The sequence below is a fragment of the Phascolarctos cinereus genome, unplaced genomic scaffold (genome assembly GCF_003287225.1).
Source record: "Phascolarctos cinereus isolate Bilbo 61053 unplaced genomic scaffold, phaCin_HiC Scaffold_7;HRSCAF=346, whole genome shotgun sequence".
NCBI lineage: Eukaryota > Metazoa > Chordata > Mammalia > Diprotodontia > Phascolarctidae > Phascolarctos > Phascolarctos cinereus.
Window position 1 is genome coordinate 52,944,848 of NW_027556180.1, and position 14,326 is coordinate 52,959,173.

General features: G+C 36.9%; 1 protein-coding gene across 1 annotated transcript in view; it reads left to right on the plus strand.

The window, feature by feature from the left end:
• The window catches only part of SLC9A9 (solute carrier family 9 member A9), a 745,308-nt gene that overhangs the window by 387,845 nt on the left and 343,137 nt on the right, over positions 1-14,326 (plus strand). The window contains exon 9 of the mRNA XM_078147547.1: positions 4,016-4,104. Within this exon, the coding sequence (XP_078003673.1) occupies positions 4,016-4,104 (89 nt within the window). The remainder of the gene's footprint in view (positions 1-4,015; positions 4,105-14,326) is intronic.

Sequence of the window (14,326 nt, forward strand, 5' to 3'; positions counted from 1 at the left end):
AAGATTTGGAAACTCCTTAGACTGTAGAGTAAGAGAGACAGAGAGAGAGTCAAATTCAAAGCCAGGTTTTACATACCCATGTAAATGGGTATTTAATAACAATGCAATTGACAGAAGGAAGAGAAGTGTGGATGGGAAGAAAAATTTTCTTAAGTTATGTTGATTTTGAAGTGCCAGTGCGACATCCAAGTGGAATATCCTAGAGTTTGTTGGAATTGCAGCCCTGAAGAATAAGAGAAAGGTCAGGACTGAAGACTTTAGAGACATCTACACAGAGGTTAGTTATTGTTGAAGCTATATTGTTGAATATTACATTGCCAAGGGAAATGAGGGAGAAAAGAAGGCTATAGGGAGAGTTTTGGTAAACAATACTTAATGTTTAATTCTCTCTAACACAATAACTTTTATGCATGTCATTAAATATGTTCAATCAACAGTGTTTCAAGTTTCATTTAGTTAAAAACACTAAAAGGTTTGCATGTACTCTGTCTGTAATTTGTTGCTCATGAAGTCAGCTCCCACCTTTAAAACATTAGGAATAATAGTGCTTTTCAATCACTTACGTGGGTGTTAAGAACTGAATGTCTTTGGGTGCCATGATGAAAAATACTCTTGTTGCCTCAAAGTATTTATTTCTCAGCATTACACTTTGGCTTGCTTTTCTGTGATATTGTAAGAAATAAAATTTTAACTTCTCCTATTACCTACTCCTCTCATCCAATCTTACTTGAAGGCTGTAAGTAGCTACCTGAGGTTCATGATACTCTTAAGGATTTGTATTCCTAAAACTATAGCTCACAAGCTCCCACCAGTGTATTTACTTTTAATAGTCAGCCAGATGACATAATTATTCTGGAGCAAACATGTATACTGAGGTTGCAAGACATGAACAGTAGAAATAAAACATATACATAAATACCCTGGAAGAGAGGCATGCGTGTGAGTAACTCATATCTCTGGCACTGCAGAGTCTGGATTTCCTTGTCCCTTATCATGGTGTCCCTATGCTGCTGTGTTGGACTTCCTGGTCAATCCCACTCTACTACACTAAAAATCATGGTTTAGAGCAGTACAAATAATCTGAGAGAAATGGGCTGATGTCAGAGATGAAGTATATTTACAATCTCTTACTGTTTTTCTTCTTTGGCTATATTGGCTTCTTTTCAAGAAATATTGTCTTTTCCCTGGCTCATACCCTTCTTCATGGCTCAATATAATGACAAGATAGAATTAAAATGGGCATATAGATGATAGGACTTTATTGGTAGGTGGTTCTGTTTAACACAGAAACTGTAATAGGCCACAGCACACACACACACACACACACACAAATGGGCAAATAGCTTCTTTAAATGTCAAGTCACATGCACCAAAGAAACAGTAGGCATGGTGAGCATCCTCATACCTTCAGACCTGGAAGTATTTTAATACTTTAAAAGTTTACTTAGAAAAATAGTTAATTTTTAATAGAAATTTTGTGGAGTAAAATATAATTTTACAATTATTTTTGATTTTCTTTTTCTTTTATGTTTAGCATTCCTAAAAAGAGAGCAAACAAAAAAAGAAGAAGCAAAAGGATTTACAGAATAAAACTCTTTGAACAGTAGCTGAATTCATATTTCTGGAAAACCTTCAGGGTGTTTAGTCTTCTAACTTTAAGAAATTTGAGCTGTCATTTTAAATGATGTAATTCCATTTTGGATAGATCAATTCTTTTCTCGTGGTGGGTAGCTCTTTCAGATCACAACTTTCCCACCGACTTTGTAGACAGTCTTTGAGAGCTGCTGTGGCTTAAAACTTTGCCAGTCTATAGCTAATCTGGTAACAAATGTCCTCCCAATTTTTGAAATGCCCTCTGCCTCTTAAAACTTAAATTTCTAAAAGTCTTAGCTCAAGCCAGTCCCTACATACATCCTTTCCTGACGTCCTCAGCTACTGGCGCCCTGAAACCACCCCACCACACACACATTCACATACCACACCACTTTGCATGTATTTTGGTTCCCTTTCCTCTTTCTTTGAGAATGATTTCTTTCTTGATGGAACTGGAGACACTTTGCCTGAGTGAGTGGGGTAAAGGGGTGGTGATTATAATTGTCTTTCAAGTACTAGAAGGATCATCATGTGGAAGAATACAAAGGGGCAGATTTCAGATTTCTTTGCAGGAGTGGGGAGGGGGAGAGTTGAAATTCTATGGTAATAATTTAGAATATCTAAACACAAAATGGTAAGTAATGGGTTTCCCTTCACTTGAGGTCTTTAAGCAAAGGTTGAATGACCACTTAGCAGGGATATTATAGATAGGATTTTTGGTCATGTATAGATTGAACTAGCTGGTCTTAGAAGTGACCCAACTCTAAAACTCTGTTAATATGTGATAATTCTCCTGCCTATATGTGAGAGTATAAAATTCAGTTATTTTAAATTCTTAATGACAAATCAGTCTAAGTCTAAGAATTGAGGGCAGATATTTTGATAATCTTAAAGAATTATCAAAATTTTACCTATTCGACTTATTTTGGTCCATAGGATTATTCTTCTTAGCCCTGAGTTCTCTCTCATCTCAAGTTCCCCTTTATTCTTCCCTTATGGCTAACTTTCCTAACTTTTTTAACCTATTTAATCCATGGCATACTCCCCTATGTAACCTTTACTGTGGAAAGTATGACATCAAATTGAATTCATATCTACATGTGTGTGCCCATCATCAGTTCTTTGAAGGAAGGTACTACATCTTTTCTAAAACTTGTTTCTATCCATGTACCTAGCACAAGCACACAGTATGTAATTAATGGATTTTTGTTAAAATTGAATTTGGATATGAAACTGTAAAAGGAATTATTGAAGGTTTTTTCTTCATTTTTTTTTTTTTTGGTGAGGCAATTGGGGTTAAGTGACTTGCCCAGAGTCATACAACTAGTTAAGTGTTATATGTCTGAGGCTGGATTTGAACTCAGGCCCTCCTGACTCCAGGACTGGTACTAGGTCCACTGCGCCACCTAGCTGCCCCTCTTCATTTGTTTTTGTTTATTTGTTCTCACCCTATCCCCTTGGAGGGAAGAGGGAAGGCACATAAAAACTGGATATGTATTTGCCAGCATCCCAGCCTATGTCTGGGATGAACCCACCAATTATTTGAGGCTTCACTTGCATACAAAGAATGATCATTAATAGAACCTTAGTCATTGAAGTATCACTAACAAAGACAGCTAGGTGCCATAGAAGATAGAGTGCTGGTCTCAAGAAGGAAAAGTAAGTTCAAATTCTGTCTCCTTCATTTCTTAGCTGTATGACCTTGGGTAAGTCTCTAAAACTCTCTAATACTCATCTGTAAAGTAGAGACAACAGAACCCAGGGTTTCTGTAAGAATAAAGAGAGACTTTATATACAAAGTGCTTTGCAAAACCTTAATTAATAATTATCTCATTATTTTTCAAATAAACCATTCAAATAATGGAACTGACACCAGCCCATCCCAACCTGTTCTCTGGTTATCCTTGATAGATTATTCAGTAGCTAAAAGATGAAATGTCCTGAGTTGAAGGGAGGAAGAGCAAATATCAAAATCACGAAACGTTTATTAAGCACTTTCTATATGCAAGGCACCATACCAGCATTGGAGTTATAAAGACGAAAATGAGATATCTGCTCAGAAAGGACTTACTTCCATCATCTATTTTCCCAAAGTCATATGTTCAAAACTAAAAAAGACCAGGAAAAAAAAGCTCATCTATTCCAACCTCTCTATTTTTAATAGATGAAGAAACAGAAGCCCTGAGAGATTAAGTGACTAGCCAACAGCAAATGGCAACATCAGGCTTTCAAGATGGGCCCCCGACTCTAAAGCCGTTCCTCCCTCCATGACACCATTGATGCCTCTCAAAATTATTGCCATTCTTAGCATTAGCATTATGGAAATTTTAACACCCTCCAATAGCTTACCAAGCAGATTACCGCAGCTCAGGCTGGGTGAAGCAGGAACATAGGAGCTAACTCTTGTGTCTTTGAATTTCAGGAATAGTGGCCGTTCTCTTTTGTGGTGTCACACAAGCCCATTATACCTACAACAATCTGTCGTCAGATTCCAAAATGAGAACAAAACAGGTAAAGGAAAAGTTTATGACTGTTTTTACTTCTTTTCTTAATGTGAGGATTGTATGATGATACTGTCAGTAGACCTTGAAGGAATTTCGTTAGAGGCAAGAAAGCTTAAGCCTTCATTATGGGTAGAATATTTATAGAGATCGTTCCTATCCCTTCCCATTCTCCCTTCCTCAGATACCCCTGGCCAGGAAAACCATTAGCAATTCTCTTGGTAAGCAAAAAAAAAATACTAAAATAGTCTCTCCCTCCTGAGAGACCTCAAATGTAGAATGTCAGTCTCAAAGATGAAAGACACAGAGTTACTAATAATTCAGTCACTTACATCTAAAAGCATATAAAGCATATGAGATTAGATAGTTATAAGAAAGAAAAAAAAAGAGAATGGGGAGGCTGTTGGGCTTTCAAGGATGTCTTTTTTGCTTTATCCTCATTGGGCATGCAATACCCATGACCTGTCAGTGGTCACAGAAGACAGAATGCAGTTTTCATGTACAGGCAGCCTTATCTATTGGTATTTCTTCCTCCTGTGATGTAGAGTTCCTTGGCAGCAGAAAGAATATTACACCAAAACTTACTATAAAGAAGGATATCTCCCAAGCTATAGACCAGGATTTGACAATGGATCACAAAGGCTCACTTGTGGCATTGTGGGAAAAGCATTGGATTTGAAGTCAGAAGACTTGGAGTCAAATCCTTTACTAGCTGTGCAAATGCAAATCACTTAACCTCTCTGGGCCTCAATTTCCCCATCTCTAAAATGAGGGGGTTGGACTAAGTGACCTTTAAGGACTGTCCCAGGTCTAAGTCTACGATGCAGTAAAATGTTCAAGCTGGTTACTATCATCATACCCCTCAGTTCAAGGGCAGCAGAGAGAGTAGCTCAGATGGCAGCATGGTAACCCTCCAATTTTGCATTACCTGACTTTCCTCTCTCAAGGACACCCTGGGGATATTATGTCTTCAATCAAATGAAAAATAGCTCCTCTTCATAAAGTCCGAGGGCTTGGGGCAAATACCCTCTGGCTTCAGGTTTCATATACTCCATGGGGGGACAATACACGGCAGCTGAGAATAAAAATCTGTAATAAGGTCCTTGTACTCATGAGAGCCAGTAATAAGATTACACTACTTGTGTTAATTTCCCTAAGACTTTGAAAATCAAATGCCCTTTTCTGACATTGTTGGAATCTTTGAGAGTTTGCATTCTCGAAACTCCAGACCCTGTTTAGTGACTTGTACTTCTAGGCCTTGCTATGTAGACCATTCTGTTGAACTTCAAAGACAACTTATCTCAGGGCTAGGCAGCAGCCATGCACCTTGGGGAGGCACAGCTGATATCAGTGCCCCCCAACCTTCTGTTCTCTCTCTGAATACTTTGACAGAAGATATTTGCCCAGCTGCCAGCTTTCACTTTTACAGTACTCTCCTTTAAGAGAGAATTTTCCAAATTCATTTTTTAATATAGTTTACAGCTCCTGTTTCCTTCTTTCTTTCCTTATTTCCTTCATTTCATTTCTTCCTTTTCTCTCTTCCTTCTCATTCCCTTCCCCTCCCTCATTCCTTCCTTCTTACCCTCCCTCTCACTCTTTCCTTTTTTCTATTTTATTTCTTCCTTTTTGGCCCTTCCTGCATTTTTTCTTTCCTTCTTTCCTTCTTTCCTCCTTTTCTTCCTTCTTTCCTCCTTCCTTCTACCATTCCTCCCTCCATCCCTTCCTTCTTTCCTTGGGTTTTTTTTTTCTGTGTCTCAGTTATAGGACTCTCCTTTCCTTTCTGGTTCTCTTTCTCTTTAGCATACATAGCTATATTATATAAATAGGTGTTCTCTACTGTAATACCTAGCACCTAGCCTTTGAAGTAATCATTTTCATTCAGTCAGACTTTCAGCAAGAGTTTATTAAATACCCCTAACATGATGCTAGGAGCAGCTAAGTGACACAGTAGATAGAGTGCTGGGCCTAGAGTTAAGAAGGCATCTTCCTAAGTTTGAATCTGGCCTCAGACACTTACTAGCTGTGTGACACTGAGCAAGTCACTTAACACTGCCTCAGTTTCTTCATCTGTAAAATGTGCTAGAGAAGGAAATGGCAAACCACTCCAGTGTTTTTGCCAAGAAAATCCCAAATGGAGTCATAAAGAATCGGACACAACCAAAAAGGACTAAAACAAACACAATATGATGCTATGGAATACACAAAGATAAATACAACATGATCCTTCACCTCAAAGATTTTTGCACTCTCGTCTATACAATTTACAGGCTCATTGCTGTCCACATACAAATTCAGGGGAATCTAGCATTTGGTTTTATTTTAAATGAGAGTAGATGATGATCATTAAAATTCTAATGTGAAAACTATATCATCAAAGTAATACACTCTAATAATAATGGTTTCATTTCATTCTAACACATTATATTAATTTCCATTTGATAAATGTCATACGTAAGACATATGCCTAATGTGATTCTTAGATAGTGGTAGAAAGATCTAGAATAGCCTAGTTTCTTGCATCATCTTTCCTGGTGTAGATATGTTCATCTTGCTGATTTGCAGAGCATTTTTTGCATTATAGCTTTCAGCATTACTCTTTAATTATTAATTTTTAGAAAAAAGGCATGTGCTATCTCAGGCATCAGTTCTGATATTATAGTCTAATCTGGCCAACAATAGCCAGTTTCCCTGACTTCCAAGAAATGAGATCAGAGATACCTCTAGAATTGGCTTGTTTTACCCTAATTACACTTTATTTGCCAAGATCTCTCTCACTTTTCCGCTTCCTTTGATTCAAAATACCTTTAAAAGTGTGGTATTAGAATGCCTGAATTTGTGAATGATTGCAAAGTGTTTAAATTTCTTCTTAGCTGAGCTGGAGGTTTTTTTTTTTCAGTGAAACTCATTAAATTATATAAAGGACATTTAGTAGTTCAGCTAATAAGTGTTCTCTTTTAAATGCTAATGGGACCAGCACTCACACTTCAAGGCAAGAACACATTGTACTCTGTCCTCAGAAAGAATTATTATCTCTCACACCTTTCATCAAGAATTCTTCTTCTATTGCCAACTTGTGTCATGGTAGGGACCATGGATGACCATTAGTCTTCTGTGGAAAAAACTTTTTTTTTTTACCATATATCCGTAGTTAAAGAGTGTTTTCTCAAAAAAGTTGATGGTACAATTTAATCGCATATCTATAACATTTTGCTATCATAGCACATAATTACCCTAATAGTATTTATTAAGTAAACCACGTGGACATGGACTAGTACTGGAAATTATTGTTATTTTTAGTCATTTTTCAGTAGTGTCGGACTCTTTGTGACCCCCTTTGGGGTTTTATTGGCAAATGTACTGCAGTAGCCTTTCCCTTCTCCAGCTCATTATGCAGATGAAGAAACTGAGGCAAACAGGGTTAAGTGACTTGCTTAGGATCCCACAGCTAGTAAGCGTCTGAGGCTGTATTTGAACTAGGAAGATGAGTCTTCCTGACTCTAGGCTCAGTGTAGTATCCACTGCACCACCTAGCTGCTCATGTGCTAGAAATTATACAATTCAAATTCACGTTTTACTAAGTAGCTCCTATGTGTAGGACAATGTCCTAAGTGTAAGGAAAAGATATAATTTAGGAATGATCATGTCTTTCCCCTCTCCTGCCCCCAATGTCAGTGGGTCCCTATAACCATTAGGTTAAATGCCTGACATTCAACCCTTCCCACTCTGGCTCCAGCCATACTTTCCAGGCTTATTTCACATTTATGCCCTCTATGGTCCAACCAACCTGGTCTTCTTACTATTCCATGCATTGAACATCCCCATCCTATCTCCCACTTCCATGCCTTTGTACAAGCTGTCCCTTGTACCCAGAATGCATTCCCTACTACCCTACCACCACCACCTCATATTCACTTCTTAGTATCACTGGCTCACTTCAAAAGTGATGAAATAGAAAGAGTAATGAATTTAGAATTGGAGGACCTGTGTTCAAATTCCACCTCTAAAGTTTGCTGCCCGTATACCTTAGGCAAGGAAGTTAACTCCTCTGGGACTCAGTTTCCTTATTAATATAATGAAGGGATTGAACTAGATAGTTGCTGACATCCCTTCTAGGTCAGAATGTATGAAACCATGATCCCCATCCTCTCCAGTTATTAGTGCTATGACTGTCCACAGAACACCATGCATTTATAGTTCAGTAGAACCTAAGCTACTTGACATTTTTTATTTAGCCTTTGTAAAGAAGTGTCACAAAAGTTAGGAGGAAATATGGATAGTGGGTGGATCAGTTTAATTTGGATGAATTGGAGTGATACATGCATGGAGCAAAATTTTGGGTATCAGCTAGGGAGTGCAATGGGTAGAGTGCCTGGCATGGAGTCAGGAAGACCTGAGTTCAAATTTGCCCTCAGATACTTACTAGCTATGTGACCTTGGGAAAAATCACTTAATCTCTGTTTGCCTCTATTTCTTCAACTGTAAAACAGAGATATTATTATCACCTATCTCCCATGCTTATTGTGAGGGTCAAATGAGATAAAATATGTAAAACATGGTGGTTTGTATATCTTAGGCACTACATAAATGCTAGCTATTATTATTATTTTGCATGAGTAATTTTTCTTCCTGCTTCTTCAACCATGTTATCCCTTTTCCTCCAAATCCTATTGGCTTTTTAAGATTAAATTATCTACCATTGTTTTAGTGGCATATCACTTAATTGGCAAAATAAGGTGGGAGGAATGTGATGTTTCCCATGAGTAAAGATTTCAGATAACTAAAGATTATCTACTTAAATACCAAAACTTTAAATTGTTTTTGTTGTAACTATTTCATCAAAGTTATTTGGGAAATGGAAGCAAAATTTCCATCCCAACATTTTGAGGCTGAGATTGTAAGATAGTAGGTCAAGGGCTAGAAAGGAGCTTAGAGATCATTAAATCCAAACCTCTGATTTTACTGATGAGGAAGCTGAGGCTCATATAGTTGAGCATTCTCCTCAAGATGATGCAGATAGGAAGTGGTAGAATCAAGATTCAAACTCAGATCCTTCAATTCTAGTTTCGGTGTTCCTTCTGTGACACCATGATTGCTCTGAGAAATCCAAAGAACTTTTTCTTTTCTTTCCAACATCAGAACCACCATTATTAATGTTCATGCATCATCATGTAAATATGTACTTATCTTTCTGGATATTTACCTGCATCGTAAACTGGATGAGACCTTGAGAGGTCATCTGACTCAGCCCCCAATGTCATGACAACCAGGACAGATGGTGGCCTTTATGGTCTTAAAGATCCTTAAGGACAAAGCCTCCATAATCTCATTTAATAGCCCTTCACTGTTTTTTATCACCCTATTTGATGGGTTCAGGTATACAGGTCTTCGTCTCTGGAAGGGCATTGTTGTATGACAAACAGAAATTACCTAGTTGGGTATCATAGACAGAACTCTGAGTTTGACTTCAGATCCTGCCTCTGATGCTTGTCAGCTGTGTCACCATGGGCAAGTCACTTCATCCTTCCTCATTTTCTTCATTGATAAAATGGGTATACTAATATCTAAGATTCCTTCCTCCCAGGATTGATGTAGAGATCAAATGAGATAATACATCTAAAGCACTCTACCAATTTTAAAGCCATATATAAATGTCATGAACTGTTATGGTTGCAATTTTTTCCATTCTCTTTAATTAAATAGTATTGAAGCAGCTTAGATCATAACTCTGTGTGTGTGTGTGTGTGTGTGTGTCTGTGTGTGTGTTAAAAGAAAGGGCCAAAATGAAACATGCTATTTCCTTCTACCTCAAAAAACCCCAGCAAATGACTCCAGTAAAACATTGGGTGTTAATGCTATTTCTCTAGTAAAAAGATAGAATTGCTTCTGGAAATACTGCACACAAAAGGAAAAGTCCATCAATGATGGCATGAAATAAAGTGGCAACTTAGACCAGAGTTCCTGGCAAAAAAATCCAATAAATGAGAGGAACAGTTCAGTTTTAAGAAAGTGGCTTTAATGCAATTGTCCTGGGTTGCATTAGGAAATAATAATAATATTTTTTAAAAAGCTTCTGATTGGAGTCAGCATGACTGATCTATTCTTGTGTATGAGGAGAATATCCATCCTACTCTAACTATAGTCACCCTGAGCAACCAGGTAACAAAGCGGTTTCTGAGACATTTCTTCTGTGGCTGCAAGCTGTGATAAAATAGAGCTATTCTTTAAAAAGTTTGGAGTTCCTTTATTATGAAATTTCCCCCCACTTACAGAGAGCTTTGGCTATATTCAGGTAAAACTATAAAGGTTAGAGCAGTGTAACATTAATATATTCTTCATCTCTCTGGAAAGGCTATCTGATCCTCTTCAGCCTTTGTCAGGGACTGAATTAAATTAGCTGTCTGGTACATTAGGGATCTGCTACTTGGGGTCCAAGTCAAAAGACTGTATTTTAAGTGAGACTGTATTATAATGGGTTCCCATCATGGACCAAGATCTGTCACACCCTGGCTGACTTTTATTGTTACCACTAAACCAAGAGGGTAAAGTATGGAGATAACCATTTGCTGAAATATTTTCCTGATTTTCCAGCAATTTGGAAGGACCTAGGAATGGGGAGAGAGAAATGGAAGCAGATTGGTGGATACACTAGGGGTTTCCTAAATAAAATCTCATTATTCCCAGTTCCATGTAATAGATGACTTCTAAGGTCCCTTTCAGGATTCTGTAATTGACCATAGTATAATGATTCTGAAATTCAGCCAGTTCCTGGGCTCTCTTCTTAGTACTACCACAGTATAAGAAGGAAGCCAATTAAATAGTTTCATCTAGGAATTTTTTTAAACCCTAAAATTGGAATTCACATATTCAAACACTAATTCATTTTTTAGATAGGCAGAATTATTAAGTGCCAGACAATATGCTAAGCGCTGGGATTACAAATAAAAGCATTTTAAATAGTCCTTTGCCTTCAGGGATCTTTACATTCTAAGGAGGGAAGGCAAAAGATGAAGGAGATTTGGATTTAGTTAAAGTCAAAAAGATCTGACTTCAAACCCTGCCTCTGACATTTAGCTAATGGTATCAAACTGGGCAAGGCAATTAAACCTCTTGAAGCCTCAGTTTCCTTATCTGTAAAATGAGATGACTAGTCTACATAGCCTCTATGATCTCTTCCAGCTCTGAATCTATGATCCTACAAGAGAAATGAGTACTGAATAAGATTTGAGAGTCTTCTGTATAGAGGTAGATGGCTGAATGATAGAGGTAGATGGGGAGCTGATGTGATAAAATCTAAAGAGAGTTGAATTGGAACTGCTGAAGTTACCACTTCAATTTTGAGTTCACGACATATTAAACAAAGAAATTCAGTTATGCTCTGATATGTACCTTATATTTTAACAGACAAATTTCACAGAATTTCCAGAAAAGTAGATTAGAATCCTATAGACTAGAATCCTATGGAAGCAATCAGCCCAAAATGAACTAGAAGCTCCCAAGAATGAAATTCTGATGGTAGAGTTCTAATGATTAAGATAAGAGTAATCTCTCCCATAGGCATGCATAAGGAAATAATAGACCAACTTAGATTTTTTTTAAAAAAAGATATTTGTAGAAAATAGAAGGCAAAGACAGGCAATTCAAAATGAATGATAAGGAGTCTCATGATACCATAAGAATTGTCTGAAGAGCACTAAAGAGCTGAGGCTGGAAATGGATGTTAGGCTATCACAAAGGGTGTTTTGTACATATGCTGGGGAAGGAAAGAGGATCAAAGAAGGAAAAAAACTCAGGGTGAATGAAATGTTGATAATGGGGGGGGATTTTAAAAAAGAACAACTTTCCTTTTACTTGTGATTTCTCTATCAAATAGTATGATCTTTGATCTGCAAAGGGTAAAACAAAAATGGTAAGCAAAGAGTGGAAACCCACAATAAATGAGGAAGTAGTAAGAGAACACCTAGTTGCCTTTTTTGAGCTCAAGTCAACAGGCCAAGTTGAACTGAATCTCAGAGTGCTGAATGAGCAGATAAGGCATTATGGCTGATTTGATGTCAGTCATCTTTGAAAAATAGTGGAGGATAAAAGAGGTGTCACTGATTATTCAAGAAAGGGAAGACGGTAACGATTTCAAATTATAGCAGTGATCTTAACTTCAATTCCTGTCCAAATTTTTGAAAGGATGTTTTATAACCCTTTAGAAAAAGAACTTGTGAACACTCTTCTTCAAGAACAACTCATACTAGACTCAAACCTAATTCCTTTTTTAGAGAGTAATTAGACAAGTAACTCCGAGAACCACTGTGTACCAAGTAGATACCTGAATTTCAGAAAAACATTTCTGAACAAATTTCTCATATTATCCATGAGTTAAGATTGCTAAATTATATTACAGTTAGGTAGACTCAGAATAAGCTAGATGAAGAAGAGCCATTCATTAATTTTTGTTAATCTAGGAGATTTCAAGGGTTCACCTCAATGATCTGTTCTTGGCCCCATACTATTTCTATCAATGATCTAGATAAGGTCATAGATCATATTCTTATCTGGTTTTCACATGTCATAAATTGTTGACATATTGGATGGCAGAATAAAGATTAAAAAAAAAATCTTAATAGGCCCCAGCAATGGGCCTCGATCTAAGATAATTTTTTGAAAGAGATAAATGGAAAGTCCTTCATTCAGATACAAAAAAAATATCAACTCTCTAATTACAGAATGGTGGTAGAGAGTTGAAAAACAAACTGGAAATTTGAGCGGACTCCAATCAGTCCAGTCCTCATGGAGAAAGCAGTGTGATGTGGGAACCAAACAAGGCCAATGATATCTAAGATGCATTAATAATGGTGCTATATACAGAACTTTCATATTGTCAAACTTTGGTTCCTCATCATGATATGGCAATGAGCCCTTGTTTCTGAAGTCTATACCAGAAGAATTCCAGTTCTGATAATGTGGAACCAAATTGGAAAGAGTGTGATTTTTGTCCTACTGATACTCTGTTCTATATGTTTAAGGAATGGATCTAGTAACTGACTGATTGCTCTTCAAGGTGAGAGATACTTGTCCAATGAGTCCATATGCTATTGGAAGGATAGAATTACATCCATACTGATAGCTGTACATGAAACCCAAAGAAATAAAAAATCTATAGCTAAATGGAAGGATAGACCAGTGGTTCCTGGAAAGGTGAATAAAGGAATTGGTTTCATCCTGTACCCAAGGGCAGCCAGAAATATCATTTAATGGGACACTTGGTGATATCACTTGACAGTGGTCATCATGAGCTACAACTTATGCAATAACATCTGTAGCAGAGGATGAAGTAAATGAGTTAAATCACAAATCTGAAATCCTCCAAATCAAATGGCAACAACAGTGATGGTGATGGTGATGATGATGATGATGATGATAATAGCTGCCATATCTATAGGATTTTCAAAATACCTCATGTGCATCATCTCTTTGGTTTATGTACTTTTATAATTTAATCTTTAAGCATATGCCTTAACACTTGGTGACTTCATTGTAAACATGAGCACAGGGAAGAATGACAAACAATGTTTTAGAAGATTGTAATTTAGGATTAAAATATGAATGAAACCAAAGAGTTGCAAATCACTTGGAAGCATCATGCTTATATATCATGAATACTTCAGGATACCAAACAACATCACAAAAATATGAAATTAGCTATGGTTATTGAATCAAGTGGTTACTAAATCATTGATCAACGGTCAACATTAACATTAAATTAAAAGAAAGAATAGAGAAAAGAAGAGACACATCTTGAAACTCTAATAGTTCTAACATGATCTACTTAATCTTAGTGTTGACTTTGAAGAATAGAAATACCATCATTCACTTGAGCTGTTTAACCAGACTTTGAAGAATAGAAATGCCATCATTCACTTGAGCTGTTTAACCAGTGTGAAGTATTTGTCAGAAGACCAAAAGAACCACCCAACTAACTTAGCTAACAAAAATCCTCTTCTTGACAAGCAGAAAGATCTAGCATTTAAATGAGATTAGCCTAACAATAAACATAAGAAAAAAACCCAAGTGGATTAGGAATGCAGATCATCCACAGCTGGTCCCAAAATGGAAGAAAACAGAATGGATTGCATTTAGGAAAGATATAGTGTTTTCAGTAATCTTCAGCTCTTCCCTGATGTTAAAGCATACATTTTAACAAATTATTTTCCTGGTTATATTATAGGGTTATGACTAATGGG